General features: G+C 47.2%; 1 protein-coding gene across 7 annotated transcripts in view; it reads right to left on the minus strand.

Annotated features, from left to right (window-relative positions):
* Positions 1–2940: 2940 nt before the first annotated feature.
* Positions 2941–21247, minus strand: part of Immt (inner membrane mitochondrial protein) — a 43354-nt gene continuing 25047 nt past the window's right edge. For 4 of the 7 annotated variants that reach the window (XM_026409462.2, XM_026409464.2, XM_026409463.2 and 1 more), the window contains 9 exons: positions 19717–19853; positions 14638–14741; positions 13923–14058; positions 12760–12889; positions 10134–10148; positions 8286–8509; positions 5787–5918; positions 4897–5026; positions 2941–3871 (listed from right to left, as the gene is read on the minus strand). In XM_026409462.2, coding sequence (XP_026265247.1) covers positions 3258–3871; positions 4897–5026; positions 5787–5918; positions 8286–8509; positions 10134–10148; positions 12760–12889; positions 13923–14058; positions 14638–14741; positions 19717–19853 — 1622 coding nt within the window. In that variant the 3' untranslated portion in view covers positions 2941–3257. The remainder of the gene's footprint in view (positions 3872–4896; positions 5027–5786; positions 5919–8285; positions 8510–10133; positions 10149–12759; positions 12890–13922; positions 14059–14637; positions 14742–19716; positions 19854–21247) is intronic. The other 3 variants (XM_077792089.1, XM_077792091.1, XM_077792090.1) reach the window with 1 other exon arrangement.

Here is a 21247-nt window from a genome sequence, read left to right on the forward strand (position 1 = left end):
TTCAGCCTTTCCTGAAGCTGGGACAGGCACAGAGACACACAGAGACACAGCTTCTGCAGGAGCAGCAAGTGAATCCAGAGGAAGAGTTGGGGGGGGGGGGGGCGCAAGGCTTCCCTGGGACAGGAGGGAGTGGGCCTTGGCGCTACTTCAGAAGGACACCATCTGTGGGTGTGAGCTACGGACTTGCGGGTGCCTGGCTCAGTAGGACATTTTGAGGACTCCTGCTGTTTTACCACATCTCTCAGTGTGCAGGCAGGAGATCCCAATGGTAGTAAAGGCCGACTCCAGTCCGCCCTGGAGTCCTAGTAAGTGCTGAACATCACCCTTGGCAGAAGATTCACTGATCCCAGCCACTGTACGGACACTGCCAAGTACGAGGCCAGGAAAAGTGAGTGTAGGGCCCAGGCTGTGTGCCCATGTTCTGCACAGGACAGTTGTCCTACAGGACTTGAACTCAGCTTTGGTAGGAATGACCGGACCCTCAGCAGGGGAGAAAGGCGTGGTGCCGAGTGGGACCTAAGGGTGGCCCTCACGGGCAGTTGGGAGGTGCCTGTGATGTTCCACTGCAGCAGAGATGAGCACACAGGGACCTACTTGTGTAGGTCCACAAGGTTGAAATCTCAACGACTTGTTGTCGTGATCAGTGGGATCTAGGAGTGTAAGTGGGCAGGGCCATCTCAGACTTTGTGCAAGGGAAAGGTATATTGGCTGGTGTCCAGCCACATGCTAGGACATGGAATAGTCAAGGAATACTACCCAAGGTCTGTGCAGCAAGCACCTGAACAGCCTGCTGGTTCACGGTGGAGCCCATCACAAAGTGCTGGCCAGCTGGACCTGGCCAGCCGTGGACACTTCTGAGGAAGTACTGCTAGGGATCAAGCCCAGGAATGCTTTCTAGAGCTCAGCAAAATTCAGGATTTTTACAGATGAATGTCCAAGAGCAGTAATTTCAAACTTCACCACTGGTACCAATGGGGTCTCGCCACTCTTCCAAAACCAACACACTGGGCAGGATGGCACGTGCCTATAATCCCAGTGACTCAGGAGACGGGAAAGTCATCCCCAGCAATTCAGCAAGACCCTGTTCTCAGTAAGGGACACGGATGTAGCCCAGTGGGATCCCTGGGCTCATTCCCCAGTACAACCCCAAGAAATCTCCCCTCCCAGAAGGCTGGAGGAGCCAGCACCCCTCACACACTGGCAGGGGACCCCCTTTTCTCCATGTCTAGATCCATCAAGCACAAACCTGTGGTCAGGTGAAGGGTGACCCCTGGACCTGGGAAGATAAGTGGCCTGTGGTTTTTCTTTTGTGTTAACTCAATGCTCTTGTTGTGCATCCTTTGGGGCTTGGAGACTATCCTCTCCAGAACCATTTAGAGAAAGCAGAGGGTGAAAGTCAAAGGAATACAGAAGTAGTTTTTAAAAAGCCTAAAGTTACACATTCCTCTAAATCACTGGTTCAGAAGCCTGAGTGACTTTCAGTATTAAGTTGGGAAGTTTGCATTGAGAAGTATTCACACCATCCTGCACCAGTCAGGCCCAGGGCAGCGGGAGATCAGATTGGGACTGAGGCACATGGGCAGAGTGGGAGTTTCCTCTGAGTGGCCTTCAGCTAGCAGTGACACCAGCAGTTCAGAGACTGCTGCAGTGCAGCCAACCTGTATGCCCTACCCTGCCCACCTCCCCAGCCTGGTCGTTGGCTGCCTCTTCTTCAAACAGCAGAGAACCCAGGCTAAGCAGCCTCCTCTTCTCAGCCACACCTTCCTCCTACCTCAGCTGGGGTGGTGAGGAGCTGAGACAGAAGTCCGTGGTTTTACATGGAGATCCAGCCTCACCCCTCAGTGCTGCCTGCTTCTTGTCAGCTCAGATAAATACACCTGAAGGCCATTCTTTGGGGCTCCAAGAAAATTCCTTACAAACCATATTTCCCCGAGTAAAGTAGAAATTTCAAGAACTTCTGATGTGACAAGTAAGCTGAACTTTGCAAGTGGATGTACTTACAGTTCTATGCCACTCCATAGGGTCCGGGAAATAGCTTGGAAGGCTTTCACCCGCAAAGGGCCTGCCACAAAGCCAGGTGTCCCAGTCCAAGACTGGATGTGTTTTGAATTAAGAATATAAGGAATATTTTGGATGGAACATAAGGAATGTTAACATCCATCTAGGCCTATCTATCCCAAAATCAAAGACGAGGTCAATGCAACTTAAGTTCAAAGGCTGGTGAATACCAGCAGAAATATAAGAAGCACCTCACCATAATTTGCAGATTGTTAAGCAGATAAAAATGCCTCCTTAGTAAGTTTATGAACATATAAACCCCAATAAAAAATGACAATTTAGGGAAAAAAACGGGCAATATTTTTATGTAGTAGTGTTAGTCTTCAGGGAGTGAAAGTCCAGCAGTAGGAAAACAGGCTTGGTTATCCAACATGGCCATCACCCCCATCTTTAACAAGGGGAAACAAGAAAGTCCTCTGGGCCTAGGGTGATCCAGGTAAAACCCAAAATTATTCAATCCCTTTGCTAAGACTCCAGGCTCACTACCCCTACCCCGGTCAATAGCACAGCCTGGGCAATAGCACAGGACAGAAGCAGGGGTTGGAGGACTGCTCTGTGAGGCTGCACAGCAGTGGGGGCACAGTGTCCCAAGTGGAATGACTTCCTCCTCCTGCAGGTGGCAAGCAGCATCACAACAAAGATGGGTCCCCAGTTATAAACACACAGGTACCTGGCACATACATCCCTCCTTCAAGTTGGACCAGCAGCAATTGCTTTACTAAAACTTCAAAGCCAAGAAAAGCAAGACTTGGTCTTCTGGTGACCCTAGCCCACAGCCTGGACACTGGGACCAGGATTCCCAGGTCTGTGGCTGCTGTTGAGGAGTGTTCTCTGCACACAATAACAAACTAGCAGTGGCACTTTTAAAAAGTGACAAGACGCTTGGTTTCCACTGTGTCGCTTTATTCAGTTTGCTCCAAGGGCAGAATCAATAGTGGGGATCACAAACATCATTGGACTGGCTCACGAGCCTCATCAGTAACACCTGAGAAGCAGGACACATTACACAAGTTGCAAAGAGGGCAACCTGGAGTTCAGTGACATGATAGCAGGTGGACTGAGGGTAGATGCAACAGGTGTGGACACTCACACAGGATCGGAACCTGGTTTCTAGACAATTCTGGGACCCTTGCTGCAAACCCCTTCATCTAGCGCTGCTGTCTCCGATGTAAGCGGCGACGCTGCCCACTCCCCAGGCCTCACTCTGGCTGCACCTGAGTGGTCCCTATGCCCACGGCACTGGCATAAGCTGTCAGGATCTCTACTATCTGCTTTGTCTCTAGCGTCACCCGGGCCTCCTTCAGCCAGTCCTGGGCCACTCGTCGGGACTCCCCCTTCAGCTGGTTGACAAACTTGGCCGCCAGCTCCAGGTCACCATGCTCGATGCAGTAGGAGGCGTATGAGAGTAGTTTAAAGGTGCTCATGTCCTCGGGGTATAGCTCTGCTGGCGGCTTCAGCTGCTGAGGTGGGAACAGGAGCAGAGACTGCAGGTAGGACAGGAAGTACTGGTACAAGCTGTTTCTGGTTTCGTCAATCATGGCTACCCTGCTGGCTTGTTTCTGAACAGTGTAGAAACGAGCCCTCAGGGTCTCTTCACTGTAGACCCCTCTGGTCAAGGACTCTGGAGGGATGGCCGCAGTTAAGGCTTGGGCAAATTCACTGTCAGAGCAGTTGGCTCTTATGGCCTCCACCGCAGCGCCCAGTGGGACAGTGGGCGTGTCTGCGGATGAGGTCTTCATGCTGTACTTCAGTGCCTCCACGGAAAGCCAGAGCTGGTGGGCCTTTCTGGCTTCTTCTTCAGCAACCGCATGGCCTGCAAAGGAAGAGAGGCAAAGTCTTTTCTCGATGCACTCAACAGCAGGCCCGTCCCTGAGGGCAGCAGAGGCCCCAGGGCCTCTCAGGCAAGACAGCTGGCTCAGCACAATTCCACAAGGATGGCTGCTGGAGTCATGGAGATACCAGGGGACTGTATGTAGCAAAGCCCTGACTCTTCCCCTCTCCCCCAGGCCCCAGGCCAGAACATGGTCAAACTGCACACACGTTACTCGTGGGCTAAGTCAGATATTCAGTGTTTAGTACTTGAAAAGCAAGATGGTACTATTAAGATTCATTTTAAGGTCACCAGAAATTGTGCTGCAAAAAACATGGAATACTTCCGACCTGTCATCCCAGCCATTTGGGAGACTGAGGCAGGAGGATCCCAAGTTCAAGGCAACCTGGGCTTTTAGGGAAATCATGCCTCCAAATAAAAAAATAAAACAGGCTAGGAGTGGAGCACCCCAGGTTCAACCCTCAATACTGGGGGCAGAACAAGGAGGAAGAATTCCCAATGAACTCACAAGACAGGATTGAATTTTGAAAACTCCCGAGTACTGTGCTTTTTTGTTTTTTAATATGGCAAAATGAGATTCTATTATATCCCCCAAAAATGTATTTCACAGGACTCTCGCCATCAGCATGAGGCCTCAGCATAACTCCTATCCACTTCAGGGGGGTTACTTAGCACATCACCTCCAGAAAGCCCTCCAGTGCCCAGGGAGGAGAGCAGGTCCTCCCTGGCCTTCACTACCAAGTACACACACAAGCAAGACTGTGGGGTGACAGGCCTGAAAACTATCTCATGTCTGTAGTACAGATCATTCAGAGTTGGTCTTTAGCACCCCCTTATCTGATTTCCTCTTAGACACCTGTTAAATGCTTCTCAAATCTGGGGCCAACGTCCCAGGAAATAAGCGAAATACAGGAGAGTGACTTTAGAGTCAGCATGCTGCCCGTGACACAAGACCCCAGGGAGCCGCACTGAGATGAAGCGGAGCGAAGAGTCAGGGACTTGCTCACTCTGCACAGCCTGCTCGATTCCTCTCAGTCTAGCATAGGCCGTGTTGATGTCCAGGGTGAAGTTGTCAACTTGCTCTTGACTGAGGCGACGGAACTCTAACTCTTGTTCTGAGAGTTTCTCAGACAGGTCCTGAAATGAAGCACGAGTGGTTGGAGAAGAGCCCCGCTGCCCCAGAAGGGGCCTTCCGTCCCACCACGGTGGCCCGCACCCCAGGAGCAGGCTCAGACGTGGCGCATCGACCTCTCTGGTTTTCTCATGGGACTTACTATTCAAGCTAGAAACCAACTGCCAACTGCAAAAGTCAGCCACTGTGTTGCAGGTAACACTGAGATCGTCTTCTAACCCTCTACTGAAGAAATTAGCCCTTCATGTTTCTCTGAAGAAAAAACCCAAATGGAACTTAAAATATCTTGTCACAAATTCCAATTTCCTAGCTTTCCTTAGTTAGAAAGCCTCACTCCTTAGAAGACAGACCCGCTCTCGTTCCTGCAGATGCCAGGAGGGGAGGAGCGAGCTGGGATTAGAGGCATTAGACACTCTGCTGTGGCCTCCACGTCTCGTCTCTCTGGGAAGCTCTTGGTCATCAGTCTGAGCACAAGCACACGCTTGAAGTCCATGGAGAGGAGGCAGGAAGGGCAGCCTCACACGACGAGGCGCACCCCGGAACTCCTCGACCACCCCACACACAGACCCCGTGATAAGAGTGACAGTTCTGTAGATACACACAGGCCCCACAAGGCCAAGTGCACCATTGGAACCCTAGAGGGAGAGAAGGGCAGTGTGGCTCAGTGGCAGAGCGCCCACGCAGCATGGCCAGGCCTGGGTCCATCCCAGCACCACACAGGAGGAAGAGGCCGTGGGGCAGCTGAGCTTCACCAAGGGGCCTCACCTGCTCAAACTCAAACTTGAGCTCTTGTTCTTGTACCCTGAGGACATCTCGTAAGTGGTCAGTGTGCGCAGCCGCCTGGCGGCGGAGTTGGGTCCTCATCTCATTCTCCATAGCATCTCTGACTTCCTCCACCTGTGAGGACAAACATGGCAATGATTACTTCTCAGTTCTCCACAGGAGAAGCAGAAGACCGGGTGACCATGGCGACAGTGGCTGTGTGCTAATCCTCCACGAGGCCCATGCAAACACTCTTATTCCCTGGCTCCAGGACTCCAGGCTGAATCTGCCAAGCAGCTCGAGCAAGGCCTCACAGCTGGATCTAGGTGGGGTCCATGTGGCCTGGAGACTTGTGCTTCCCTCACATACTAGGCTGCCCCTTGAAAACAGAAAACACACACAAACAAAAAGCTGTTCCCCGAATCACGACACCCTGACAAGCAAGAGACTGCAGAACTCTGGCCCACGTGACCTCAGGGAACACTTTAGGCCTCCACTTTATCAGTGGTGAATAATGAGATAACTAATATCTTGCAAGTAATTTCTTCTTCTTCTTTTTGTTGAGGAGTGTGTGCTGGGAATGGAACACAGGGCTTCATGCCTGCTAAGCAAGCACTGTACCACTGAGCCACGCTGCCAGCCCCGCCAAACAATTTCTTCTAATCAAAGGTGCTGGGTTAAATTCTCAGCACCACATAAAATAAACAAAATAAAGGTATAAAAAAATTCAGAATTCAAAAGCTTCTTCTGATACTGCTTTAGGAACAGACTGCTGAGAAAGATGAACTAGATCATCCTGGATCCAGGCAGTGCTCTCCAACAGCTTATTTTCAAATGAATTTAGACTTAACATGGGCCACATCAAACCAAAAATATGAGAAGCCAAGCAGGTCTTGCCTAACAATTAGCCATGAGTCATTACACGCCACTGAGCACTGAGGACCTTGAATTCGGGGCTCTTTTCTGAGGCACAGGATATGAAACCTGAGAGCCCACTCTAGCGTCTGCAGTACCAGCTGTGGTGGACACCGAGGCACTGGTGTTCAGGCTGGCACACTTCTCACCCGCGCCCCCCTAGCCCAGGAACACCCCATGCAGACAGCCCTCTCCAGGTGTGGCTCTGGGCAGGAGTGGTCAATAGCGGCTCCCACCTCCTCCTACTCAGCAGGGACACACAGGGTGGAAGGGCAGAAACTCAGTCCAGAACTGTGCTGTCCACTGAAGGCCAGGAGGGCCTTGCTGTGGAGACCACATCCAAGTTCAGAGCTAAGGCTAAAAGATGTGGCAGGTGAAGAGCAAGAAGATCGAGGGAAAAGAATATGCCGGCAGAAAGCTCAGCAGAGAGGTGCAGGGCAGGGTGCCTTGTGACCGGAGGGGGGGGACCCAGAGCCCTCAGGAACAGCTGGCCAGGACTCTGAACTCCTGGACTCGGAGTTGGAGGTGAGGCTCAGAGGGAGAGTGCTTGCCTACCACACACAGGGGCTAGTTCTGATCCCAGAACCACAGAAGAATCTGGACTTGACATCAATGGAGGGGTGTTCAGCAGTGTGGTGCCGACCGGTGTTTCCTAAGGGCTAGCTGCCTGCGTAAGTAGATGTGAAACAGGTACAAAAACCTATAGTCACCTGGATGAAGGGGGAGGTGATGGAAGCCAAGTGGACAGGTCTGGGGTCTACTCTGGATGAAGACCTGGCATGGACTGGACGTGGGGCAGCGGGAGAATAACCACGCAGGGCTCTGGTTCAAACAGGGTAGGTGGTGACTCATTTAGAGAGAAGCAAGCCAAGGGGCTGGGAGGCAGGTGCTCTGACTATGGAGCAGGCTGCTGTCTGGGAGCGGGTTGTCTGATATAGATGGCATTTAGCCTCCCGCCACAGGAGGAGAGCAAGCGCTGGAGGCAGCAAGCGGAGACAGGCTCCACAATGTGCCAGCGAGGGGGAGAAAGGCCAGGAAGGGCAGGCTCTACAGCTTGAGAAGAGCAGGCTTGAAAGGGAGGATGAGCTGCCGTGCCTGCCAACCAGAAGGATAGCTCAGGAGCTGCTGCCTTCATTGGTAACTACCACCCTTCACTAACAATACGGCAGAAACACGCAGGGCTGGCTGGGCGCGGACGCAGAGCGCTTGACTAGCATGTATGAGGCACTGGGTTCACTTCTCAGCTCCACATAAAAATAAATAAAATAAAGGCCTAAAAAAATATTCAGAATTCAACTGATTCTTCTGGTAATGCTATTTAGGGACAGACTGCTGAGAGAGATGAACCAGGTCAACCTGGATCCAAGCAGCTTATCAGCACTCACACTTCCGTATCTGCTCAACCTATAGGAACTCCACTAGGTCAGTCCTTCCCGGAAGTACTGACCAGGAGAACAAGGGCTGAAGTGCCACTGTGAAGATGGACAGGTGCAACTCCTGTCTGGACCTGGGGGGAGCTACCTGCGGACCAGGGTCTGGCTGGACGCCCTAATTATTACTGGTCAAGCAGTGAGTCTCAGACTCTACCTTTCGGTCCTGCTCAGCCTGCACTTCGCTTCGGTGATGCTCTAATGCCTTTGCCACTGCAGAATCAAACGCCCGCTTTTCTTCCAGCTTCTGTTTCTCCAAGGCCAACGCGATATGCTGCTTCTCTGTGGCCTTCTGCTCTGCTAGCTCTCTGTTCAGCTGGTCAATGCGACGGTGTGCATGCGCAATCAGAGAGTTCAGGTCATCGATAGACAGCTTGTCAGCTAAACAGATAACCACATCAAGGTGATGATTCCACCAACACTATACAAGGGCATTTGCTTCATTTGACTATGATTTTACAGCTGTAAGGAAAGACAAAATGTAGCTAGTGTGAAGAGATTTAAAGTCTCCTGATCAGTAACTGACAGCCAGTATCCAACAACTGGCGTCTGTCAATTGCAAAAAGAACTCAGGTGAGCCTTAGGTGTGCCTGACCAGCTCTTTTCCAGAACCCAGAGTAGCTCTTCAAACCTGAACCAACTTAAGTCAGCTTTCCAATTTACTATCATTTTGCTTCTAAACTAAAGTTTGCCAGGTGTGATGGCAAATCCCTGCAAACCCCATGACTTGGGAAACTGAGATAGGAGGATGGCAAGTTTGAGGCCAGCCTGGCAGCTTAGCAAGACCCTGTCCATAAAAAATAAAAAGACATAGAGTGGGGATGCTAAGCAGGGACAGCTAAGTGACAGAGTGCTCCTGGGTTCCATCCCCAGTACCAAGAAATAAAGCTCATACATACTAACACTTCTACACCTTCTTTCACGCATAACTAGTACTGGTTCCAACAGCCATCCAAATAAAGACTGTGTTCTACAAAACCCAAATCAAACTGAAATTCTCTCACTCTTGCCTAACAACAGTTAGTTCCTTTTCCTCAACACAATTTATCTAAGACAATAATCTGCAAGCAGAGCTGGCCACAGAATCACTTGTGGAGTTTTTAAAAATATTCACACCTAAACATTCTCATTTGGACTTAAATCCATATAGTACTGGATTTTTTATAGTTTTTTTTGTTTTGTTTTTCTTTTTCAATTTCACACTCCACGATGGTGCCAAAACATGCCACAGGTCAAGAACTATAACTCCAACAATGAAATACAAAATGTAGGGAGGGGAGTCTCTATGACAAATAACCCAGTAAAAGGTAAGCTGAGAAGCAACAGAGCCTAAGGGACATACTGAGTGAATCCAGTGGGTGGCCCTCCTCTGGACAGAGACATGAATAAACTGTAAACATGCACCACGTGAGGCCACTGGGCCAGTGGGGAGAGGTCTGATGACAGGATGGGATCAAGTGTCAGCAAGACAGTGTCACAGTGACTGCTTTCAGAAACATACTAGGAGCACTTACAAGTGCAAGGACGTGAGCTAGGGGAGATGTGGCACAGGAGACCAGGCTGGCCCGGGGCTAACGACTGCCAAGGGCGAGTCATGGGTCTGGGGGGTTCACGGTGCCTGTCTCCCTGCTTTCAAGCATTTGGAATTCTCCAAAACAACAGCTAAACATAAGAAAACACACACACGCCCTCACATCTATAGCTCCCAATCATTTGGAACACATTTGTTCCCGAGAACAAATGGTTGCCAAAATTACCCAATTCAGACTTATCACATGTAACAATTCTACTTGATATTAATTAGATGGCTTAGAATAATAGTCACAATCAAAAGACTTGAGTTTTTAAGACTCAAAATAAATTCCTTTAAACATTAGGGCTGGGGTTGTGGCTCAGCGGTAGAGCGCTCGCCTAGCACAAGGCACTGGGTTCGATCCTCAGCAGCACATAAAATAGTATAATAAATAAAAGTTTAAATAAACATAAAATACACATTATTACTCACCTAGGTCAGAAATACCTACAAAGAAAAAGAAGAGCCATTTAAAAAAAAGAAATGTACATACTTTGCTTACTGATCATTGAACAGAACATCCAAAAGGGACAAGGAAGAACAAGAAATTTACACAAGGAAAAGGTATTTTAACATTAAGATGCAAAAAATAGTTTATTTCATAAAATTTAAAGGGACTTTAAAACAACACATATCAAGGTAAATTATAATATTTTAGAAACAAGAGAACCACTGATACTAAAATTAATCTTGGTTTTAAGGGGACTCATTTCTCTTTGACCAAAGTGATCAAGTTATCACAAAAATCCCAGCTTTCCTCCATCCCTCCCATTTGCATTAGTTCAGAGTAAGCCAATAGTCCTGCTTGTTCTCAGAACCAGGCCTGACATTCCAAATACTCAAGAATTGTTTTCTTTCCATGGAAGTTCTTGAACACTTGCACATTTAACCTGTGCAAAAAAAAAAAAAAAAAAAAAACTATGGCTGTCCAATTTGAGGGTAAGGAGAAAAAAGAACCTTGTAACCTTGTGAAGTTTGAATGCTGCTCAGCCAGAGGGTGAGCCCCAGGCCAGAGGAGAGAAGCAGAGCTCAGAGAGCTCTCAGCAGGCACTTCCTAAAGACCCTGCAGTCCTAAAGTCAACTGCCTCTGTAAGTCAACCAAAGGAACAAGGATCTGCCCAACACTGCAGGAAGGACTGGAGAGGCTCCACAAGGCGAGGGCGAGGCCAGTCTTGATGTGGCACATACACATGGCTACGTGTTCTGTGGTCCACTGCCAGGAAGGGGAGGTCCCCTGAATGCTGACAGTCCACCCGGCAACACCCAGCTGCCCCTCAGTGGCTTCCTCTCCCCACCCCCATAACGTGAGCTCTGAGCCTGGAGCTCCTGGGGCAGGTGCTCTGGTACGAGCCTACCTAGATTTCTTACATATACTCGGCTTTGTTTTTCATGTTCTTACAAACTCCATGACAGTGAAGGACCCTGTCCTCAACGTCTGCACTGGAGAGGGTGCTGAGGCAGATCCGCAGTTCCTGCATAGGCCTGAGTACCCTGCAGCAAATGCCGAGCTGAAGCGCTGGGCCAGGGCTTGCACGCCTCGCCTTCTCCAGACGCTGGGAGCCACACTGCAGCCCAAGCTGCTCCTCGTTGTTCCTACCCACTCCACTCAGGGCCTGGGACACAGAGCAGATGCCCGTGCCACTCTGCCCACAGATCATGGCAACAGCTTTCACCGGGCCTCCTACCCTCATCTCCCTATTGGGAAGCACATCACTCCTCTTCTCAAGGCCAAAAGGATGCCCCACGCTGCCAATACAAATCACTCCAGCAAAGGACAGTGTGGCCAACAGGCAGCAAAAAAATCTTGCCTCCACCTCTAACCTGGGCCAGATTACTTGGCCTCCTAGAGTCTCCATTTTCTCCTCTGTAAAATGGAGGTCATAACAACACAGCTCACAGGGCTGCTGTGAGCCATAATGAGCCAATACAGGAGGAGTGCACAGAACACAGGGCCAGGCACAGAACACTGCTCAACAGTGCTGGCTGCACATGTGTGACACTGTCCAGTTACAGAGAGCCCAGAAAAAGGACTGGACATAACGAACACCACCAGGACACTTAAGAACTCAGAGAAATGAGAACACTGAGGGCAAAACAATTGGTAACAAACGTACTAACAGGTGTGGTGCAGGCCCTGAGGAGTCCCCCTGAGGGCCGGGCATGGGGAAGCCATGTACTCTGCAGGGTACACAAGGATCAGTCACTGACTACCCTCAGAGGAGATGGCATGGCCATGGGCAGAAGTGAAAAGCAAAGCACACCAAATGCCATGTGGGTCTTTTAATTTTTGTGCCACACGTGAATATGTGTTTTAAAAATTAAACATTTTTTAATCTTTGATCATGACCCAGAGACGGCACTGCAGGGGCCTGACTGTTCTTGAGCACAGGGCTCCTCCACCCTGCAGTACTGACATTCTGGGCCAGACAGCCCTCTGGAGCACCAATGGCCCTGTCCCACCCTGCAGTACTGACATTCTGGGCCAGACAGCCCTCTGGAGCACCAATGGCCCTGTCCCACCAGAGGCCAGGAACACTCCAGCTGTGTCATCAAAATGTCTGCAGACACCGCCCAATGTCCTCTGGGCGAGGACCATACTTTAATGTCTTCGTGTTTTACTAGACCTTTTCCCCAGCAGCCTGAGCTCTCCTAGGGACAGCCAAATGGTTGGCTTCCTTCTCTAGAGGAACTGGGGCCCAGGGGAATTCTCAACATGGTGCTATTACACAAAGCAGTCACAGGTGTGCTTCAAGCAATTCCTTACAAATACCTTTAAAGGACCAGAGGACTGAATGATCCCAAGGATGCAAAGCATTTTAGTAGAGTCAAGATTGTCCATCATGGAATTAAACACTGGCTGATGCTGTTCGCCAGGGGGAAAGCTACAGAAGCAGTGACAGAGCATGCCACTTGTCACGACTGGTTGAAACAGTGTGCTGTACCAATGACAAGTTTCAGAGGAGCGTGGAGTCCATGAATGGAGTTGAAGCAGGTGTAGCTGAGCAGTGCTAAAAGTCAAAGGGAGAAAGAAGCGTCCCAACGCATCAATGGTACTTACTCATCCCTTTCCACCCAGGAAGGACCTCGGGAGTGATACTCTCCAGTTCTCGTCTGAAGTCATCCCGGGCTTGGACCACCAGCTCATGGTACTGCGACACCACCTTAGCCTCGGACTGAGCAGCCTGGACCTGAACAAGCACCAGGGGTATCATAGGTTAAACTGAGCAATGAGGACCACAGACGTCCCTCAGGTCTGGTTAGGAATGTGCAGGCAACACCCGCAAACCAAAGCTCAGCAAAGAGGGAAACGAACCTCTTCTGTCTCCTTCCAATTCCTACTCCAATGCCAGGGACAGTCCCTTTCCCATCTTATTGTTCCCTCTGCCCCCTTTCTCTGGGTCTTGCAACTACCCACATAGATCACCTGAGTGCAATCCTAGCCCAAGATCTGCCCCAAGATGGAAGTTTACCTAAGTGACAACAGCTGGAGACCAAAACCACTATTATTATAGAAAGTGTCAATAATACTGAATAATCTACTTCACATTCAAAACAGGTTTCTAAAAACAGTAACAACTAAATGGCACACACCCTGTAATCCCAGCTACCTGGGGTCTGAGGCCAGTCTGGGCAATTTAGCATGACCCTGTCTCAAAATAAAAAGGGCCAGGGAGGGCTGGGGATGTGGCTCAGAGGTAGCGCGCTTGCCTGGCATGCGGGTGGCCTGGGTTCGATCCTCAGCACCACATACAAACAAAGATGTTGTGTCCGCCAAAAACTAAAAAATAAATATTAAAAATTCTCTCTCGGGGCTGGGGATGTGGCTCAAGCGGTAGTGCGCTCGCCTGGCGTGTGTGCGGCCCAGGTTCGATCCTCAGCACCACATACCAACAAAGATGTTGTGTCCACCGAGAACTAAGAAAAAATAAATATTAAAATCCTAAAAAAAAAAAAAAAAAAAAAAAAAAAGTTCACTCTCTCTCTCTCTCTTAAAAAAAAAAAAGGCCAGGGATATAGCTCAGTGGTAGAGAACGTGCCTAGCCTATTTAAGACCCTGGGTTCAACCCCAGTAACTGAAAAAATAAAATAGTAACAATAGTCTTTGCAGGGGAAGGGGAGGAGATGATAGAAATCTTTATTGTTTTCCTGAATTCTTAAAGTATTTTGATTGAATAACTATATTTAAAAACATAGAACACTGCAAAGACTTAGGAAACTGACCTTCTGGACCACACTGTCCAGACCGACGATCATGTCGCGGAGCTTCCCCTCTGCGGCTATAATGTGAGGCTTGGCTCCAGCAACCTCTTTTCTCTTTGCATTTTCAATGACACTTTTCATCTTCTCTAACTCCTCTCTGGAATCCAATAAAATAAAACACAGTTTAGTACAACTCCTTATCAACTTTATCAAAGAAAACACCATATACATTTGTTAAAAGTCCTAAGAAATATAATTCCAAAAAAACAAAAAAATCACTTGATGTTTTTTATGGTCAATAGGCAGAGAAGCCTTTCTCACCTAGAGCTGAAACCCTCAGCCGAGGTCAGGGCGGCAGAAGACACACTCAGGGCTCTTGTGTTGCAGCAGATAGACTATGACCCACCTTCTAAATTCTGATGGAACTTCCCAACCATTCCAGCAAAATTTTGAGATTATAGCAGAAGCTCAGGAAATGTGTAGACACACCCCCTAAGCAATAAGCCACAGCAAACCTGATTTTATGAGATCCTTTATATCAATTTCTGCCAAATTTATTTCGGCTTAATTATGTTTCATTTTCTCTCTTCTTGAACCTACGTGTTCCTGATTATGCCAGTTCAGATAAGAGCACAGAAGAAGGGAGAAAGATTTCTCTGCCTCCTCTTTATTCCATTCAGAGGGTAGAAAACCTCCAGAAGGCCCTAATTACTTGTCCAAGTCCATGAGTAATTACTTGGCTTTGAGAAGGGCATCAGCAGCTTCATCCACGGCCTTCCTGCGCTCCTTCAGGGCACCTTCCACCGTGCGCCACTGGGCAGACTTCTTTTCACCTGCAACCTGAACAGAAAATGCTGATCACAAAAACATGCCTATGTGCTGGGGACGGCCATAGGACAAGCCAAAAAGAGGAAATACAGAAGTGTGTGACATGAAATTCAACCGTAAATATTTATATGCCAAGTTTCATCACAGTAGGAGATCAATCTGAGCCTCCTGGTGAGGCACAAGAACTCCACAGCCGCCCATGTCAACTGTTCTTCACAAGATTATGTGTAAACAAACAAGGACACAAGAAGTATGCAACCCAGTGCATACAACTATTTTCCAAAGAGAGATATTTGCTATTAAATTATCAAAAGAAAATATGACCCAGACCTTTCCATGAATTGTTCATGAATTCTAAAATCATTCTTCAATAAAGTGCCAACACTTAACATTCTCTTAACTGCATAGGTCTGACTACCAGAATCATAGTCTAAAGCATTCTTTAATGTTTTGGAGTAGTGCAGACTCCCTAAACATTAAGGTGTAAATCAATGATAGTTTAAAAAACAGAACAAAACAAAAAATCTCCAGAGGTGAATTTAATTGCATGTGATTATATATATATACATACATACACACACACAAACTTTTTTTTCCCCTTTGATACTGAGGATTGAGCCCAGGCTCTCACTGAGCCACATTCCCAGCTCTTTTTACACTTTTTATTTTGAGACAGGGTCTCGCTAAGTTGCTAAGGCTGGCTTTGAACTTTCGATCCTCCTGCCTCAGCCTCCTGAGCTGCTGGGATTACAAGCGTGCACCACTGCACCTGGCTGTGATTTATATGTTTTTAAAAGGGGCTTCGAAGGGGCGGCTCAGTGGTAAAGAGCCTGCTCAGCCTATGCAAGGTCCCGGGCTGAATTCAAAGTGCATGTGTGTGCATCTCCCTTTGGCAGATCCAACATCCCCCTTCCGTCCCCAGCTTTGGGAGTAACTGTGGCTTTTCAGCAAACCTGGTTTATATTTGGGGGTCATGGCATATTTTTTAAAAAATCTATAATCACACTCAATGCAACATGTTGCTCACACTGAGGTGCCAGGCAACCCAGACCACTGTGGTGTGGACTAGTGACAGCTCCGTCCTCCCCTAGATCGGTAGCACACACCGAATGAGCAGAATGTTACTGGGCTCACTTTTCCTCTTTCCTTTTTCCAAATGCATATAGTTTAAACTGCATGCATTACATTCAGGTATGAAGCAAAATCACCTTCTAGCCCATTTTCTTGACACTATGCAGGGAACCTGGAGATGAAGAGGAGCACACTAGATTACCAACAGATGCAATACTCGCACCTAGGAAGAATTGTCTCAATAATCGAGTTTCAAAACATCTGTATGGGGGCTACTGCAGCCTGGATAAGGAGTGCAGACTCAGAGAGGGTCTGGGCCTGCATGCTCACCCCGCATCTCCAGCTCCGCCTCTGCAGCCCTGGGCTGCTCCAGAGAGGGCTGGCAGAGGGACTCTCACTCAGCCTCAGTGACACTGGATCTGGCCTCCATTTTAAAGTCATACCTACCCATCATCAACAGAACTTGGAGGCCAGTCCCCCTGAGGCAGGGTTAACTGTTTTCAGTGCACTGGACCACAGAGGCAGTCTGAGGAGCATCTCAGAATAACATTTTTAAATCCTTCAAATCAAACTACAAAATGTTCAAAACGGAGCTCGAAATACACTGAAATACAATCATAAAATTATTGAAAATTTTGTGAAATAGTAACCAAGATCTAGAAGAAGAAATATCCCAACTGAGAAGTAGTGATGAGCAGACATATTGAAAAAAAAAGCTGCAAGCACCACAATGCGGTGTGAGAAGCGCTTTCTGTTGTGACCCAAGTGGAAACTGAACTACAGCAGCTTTCATAGATAGTCATACCTCAAGAAAATGGTTCAGCATTTCAACTTCAGGCTAGGGAAAATAAAAATGTTCCAGATTCAACAAGCCACTAAATTCTATCCACAGACACAACTTCAGGTTCAGACCTCTGCTATAAATATTACATTGTTTATTTAATATTTAAATAAATAATAGTATTGGAAGAAATTTTTGGTACTTTTCTGTGTGTCTATTCACTGGGGACTGAACTCAGGGTCACTCCACTACTGAGCTGCATACCCAGCCCTTTTTATTTCTTATTTTGACACATTGTCTCACTAAGTTTCCCAAGTAGGCCTGGAATTTTTGATCCTCCCATCTCAATCTCCCAAGTAGCTGTAATTACAAGTGTGTGCCACCACACCTCTAGTGAACTGTTACAAGGAAGTGACAAAGCAAATTCAATGTTATGGCGTGAATAATGAAGCTGCTGTCTTCAGTGAATCCCTACTTCAGCCATCCTCAAAGTATACCAAGAATGGGTGCGGGGATGGGCACTGCTCAGTGATGGAGCACTCTGCCTTGGTTTCCACCCAGCACTAAGAACAAAAGATGCTATGGTGTGGGCTGTGCGGCATCTTGTAGGGAGTAAATTTTCTAAGACTCTAGCATATGCTGTTACCAGGATCTCGTCTTCCTAACCACTAGACAGACTCGTCAAACAGGCCAACGTCCATGGCACGTCTGGGGGTCTCGCTGTCTTTCTGAAGGTACTTCTGCTACAGAGGTCCAAGGGGCAGCCACCCCACTACAGCCAGGCAAGTCCAAGTATTCTAAATACAGCTGTGAGAGAGAGAGAGTGATTTGGAATGTCGTATAGATCCTATATGCACCTACAGCTTCTTTTACAGAAGAAAGACTTAAATCCATCTTTAATATTTGAAAAAAGTGGTCATACGTTTTCCTAATTTTTTTCTAACATTAGCTAACACTCCCTAATCTTAGTTAACTGCTATATTCATATAGTGTCCTTGAGTAGTAAAATCTTGATTGTAACAGATTTTTGTGCTGTCAAACATGCACTACACAGTGTCCATTCACTGGGAAGAGGAAACACTACCCCACATGGCCTTACACCAAAGTGGAAACAGGCATTTAAAGGTCCCAGCTGTTTCTTCTGAAAGCACATTCACCTCTTGGGCTGTAACCCAGCTCAACACCATGGAATGTTAAGCCTTCTCACATCTGTATAAACAGCACATTAAATAGCCTGGGCAGTCTCCACTGTGCTAACTGATCAAATTCTTATATTTATATTTTTCCTTGAACTTCAAATAAAATGCAGCTTTCTCTTAAGTTTTCAAAGGCTGTAGTTTCCAGCAATTACTGTCAGTAGTCTGATTTAACATGCTGGAGGTACATATCACTGAAACAGTATACAGCATGCTTCAGTGCATAAACACCCAACCAGTCACAATGCAGTGCAACTTTACAAGTCATGCATGATCTTTGCCCTGGGGTGTTTCAGGAGTTTATTTTGTTTATTTGTTTGTTTGTTTATTTTTGAGGAGGCAGTGGTACTAGGACTTGAATGTAGAGGCATGTGACCACTGAGCTACAACCCATCCTTTTTTATTTTTTACTTTGAGACAGAGTTGCATTAAAATGCTGAGGCTGGCCTCAATCTTGTGACCCTCCTGCCTCAGTCTCCTGAGATGGTAGGATTACAGGTATGTGCCACTGTGGGAGGCCGTTGTGCTATGTGACCAGCAATTTTCCTTCCTGATTGGTGAGGCTCTGTCGGTCACTTCCCGTGATCTGGTCACATCAAAGTGGCCGTAGACAGTGGCCTAGATTTTGAAAGTCGTAAAAATGTAACAAAATGTGTCTTCATGCATAGGTGTGCCTTCTTGCAGCCCCATGGGTCGAGTTGCGCTCACCTGTTCCTTTGTGATATTACCCCTTTGCCCTGTTTGGGATAGAATGTTCCATGGAAATGCCCTTTGTGGGTCCCCTTCTCTTACTCTGCCTTTGGGTGTGGCCTTCCTAGATCTTGGTCAACCTGTTGACAGCAGACACCACAAAGCTACACTCAACCCCCTGAAACCTGACTCCTTGCCTCATTTGAATGGCTTCTCCTCAATAAAAGGGGTCAGCATATGCTCACTCTCGTGCTCTCTCTGCAAACCCTTAAGGTCAGAGGAGCCATCACAGGACCCCAAAGAAAAAGGTATCTCTGTCTCTTGTGTGGTTATTTCGTGCAGCCCAGTTCCTCTGGAATGACCCTGAGTGTTTCATGCCAGGAATGTGACATGCCACCATGCCCAGCTGAGATTCACAGCTTACTGCTTTATTTTTTGAAGTGTTTAGTGTAAGTTAAACAATCAGCATAAACATTAAGTGGTGTTTCATGTACACATGTACATACTCTCTATTATTTTTTAAAATTGCATGTTGATCTAAAAGTATCCTGAAAAAAAAGTTTATTTAAAGAGATAGTTGCCAATAAAAAAAAAAAAAGATAATGATATTCAAGAACTACTAAGATATAAAATCAAGCCAGGTGTGGTGGCACGCACCTGTAATCCCAGTGACCTCTGAGGCAAGTTCAAGGAGAGACCCCCATCTCAAAAAAAAAAAAAAAAAAAAAAATAGGACTGGGCTGGGGCAATGAGTAGAACACCCATGGGTTTAATCCCAACACCAAAAAACAAACAAACAAAAAGAGTATCAAAGCAAATCTGAACTATACCATATTAGTATTATGAGATAAAAATAAAGCACCACACATAAAATTGACTAAAAAATTTAAAGGCTTTTCTTGGGATTTTTTTTTTGGGGGGGGAAGGGGTGGTGGTGGTACTAGGGATTGAACTCAGGGACACTCAACCACTGAGACACATCCCCAGCCCTATTGTGTGTTTTATTTAGAGACAGGGTCTCACTGAGCTACTTAGTGCCTTGCTTTTGCTGAGGCTGACTTTGAACTCGTGATCCTCCTGCCTCAGCCTCCTGAGCTATTGGGATTACAGATGTGCACCACTGTGCCCAGCTCTCAGCTTGTTTTTTTAAAGACAATTATTCTAGACTGTTTCTGCTCAGCAGGAGAAAGCCAGAACACGAGGAAGAAGCCTGTGTGGTAGATGTCAGACACCTCAGCCTCCGGCTCACCTCGGCATCGTCCATGGCTGCCTTCAGGACGCTGGAGTGGGCGTTCACGGCCTGGACGGCGGCGTTCTGGGCTGCAATAGCCTGCAGAGTGACGGAAGCAGTTTGGCTCAGAGCATCTTCTAAGCTCTTGGCTAGAGCTAGAGGAAAAAAGAATAGTTAAAAACAAGTCCTTCCCCCTAATGACCTTAAACACTCCTTCTTTCCTACAAAGTCTCCATTGCACTCCCCAAAACATCCTTCTTTCCTACAAAGTCTCCATTGCACTCCCCAAAACATGTAAAACAAAATAAAATCACAAGGGACCCAAACTGTAGGTTCAAAGTTCACTTTAAAAGTATGGTAAACCAGTCTTGCTGGTATAATCCCAGCTACTTGGCAGATTGAGGCAGGAAAATCTCAAGTTTGAGGTCAACCAGAGCAATTCATCGAGACACTGTCTCAAAATTAAAAAATGACAAGGGTTGGGATGTAGCTTAGAGGAGTAGCACCCCAGAGTTCAATCCCCAGTACCAATAAAAAGTACAGTAAAATGTTGATAATAATATAATCTGGATGATGGATCTATCAGATTTATTACCTTATTTCTACTTTTATGAACATGTGAGATTTTTCAAATAAAAACTAGGGATTTTAAAGGAAAAAATTGCTTAAACAAGGCTAACACATTTCAAATGGAAAAAACAAGGAAAGAACCCATTTATAAAGGCTATAAACATCACCACCAGCTTTCCTCATTTTAAATAACAATTGTACAGACTGACTGAGAAAAAGAGGTGCCTATTTCAATCCCTTAGCAAGAAGGAAAACCCAAGAGAAAAAAATTGTGTATTACCAAGATTCAAGATGAAATAAATGGGGGAAAAATGTGTGTGTGTGTAAAAAACATAAAAAAAGCATAAAAAACAACAAAAAAAGGAAAGGGAGCTTGCAATGGAAAGTGATTTTAGGCAAAAGGGCACAAGAAAGAGCAGACATCAACACTGGAGGGGTTGCCACCTACGTAAGATCACATCTGTATATGCTGCCTCAAAATACCTCCAAAGAAACTTCAAGACTTATACTCCAAAAGTAAAGGGATGATTTTATACTAAATTGGAAACAGCTATTTAAAGAAAGAAGGCCATGAGAATACCAATTTAATAATAACTGCTTTCAGAGATGACCCAAAACTACAGAAACACCGGGCAGATGATATAAAGACAAATGGTGAGCATGTGCACGAGCAGCCGAGCCGGAGATGAGGGGAAAGTCTGCGGAGCACAGGGCACATCTATAACACAGGTGAAAGGAGGGGGCTGCAACGGGGCAGGCAGAGAGCAGGGGGAGCAAGTGGGGGCAAGGGGCATGCTGGCCTCCAGGGTGGATGTCCAGGCACAGCAGCAGGCCGCTGCCTCACAGAGGCACATGGCACCACAGCCTCCACCACCTGTTCACCACTCTCTGCTCCATGGTGAGAATCACACACCCCCAAGAGTAAGGTCAGGGAGGAGACTGAGGGTCAAAACCTGACATTCCCACTTTGCTCAGAAAA

The sequence above is a fragment of the Urocitellus parryii genome, chromosome 12 (genome assembly GCF_045843805.1).
Source record: "Urocitellus parryii isolate mUroPar1 chromosome 12, mUroPar1.hap1, whole genome shotgun sequence".
In the NCBI taxonomy this organism is placed as follows: Eukaryota; Metazoa; Chordata; class Mammalia; order Rodentia; family Sciuridae; genus Urocitellus; species Urocitellus parryii.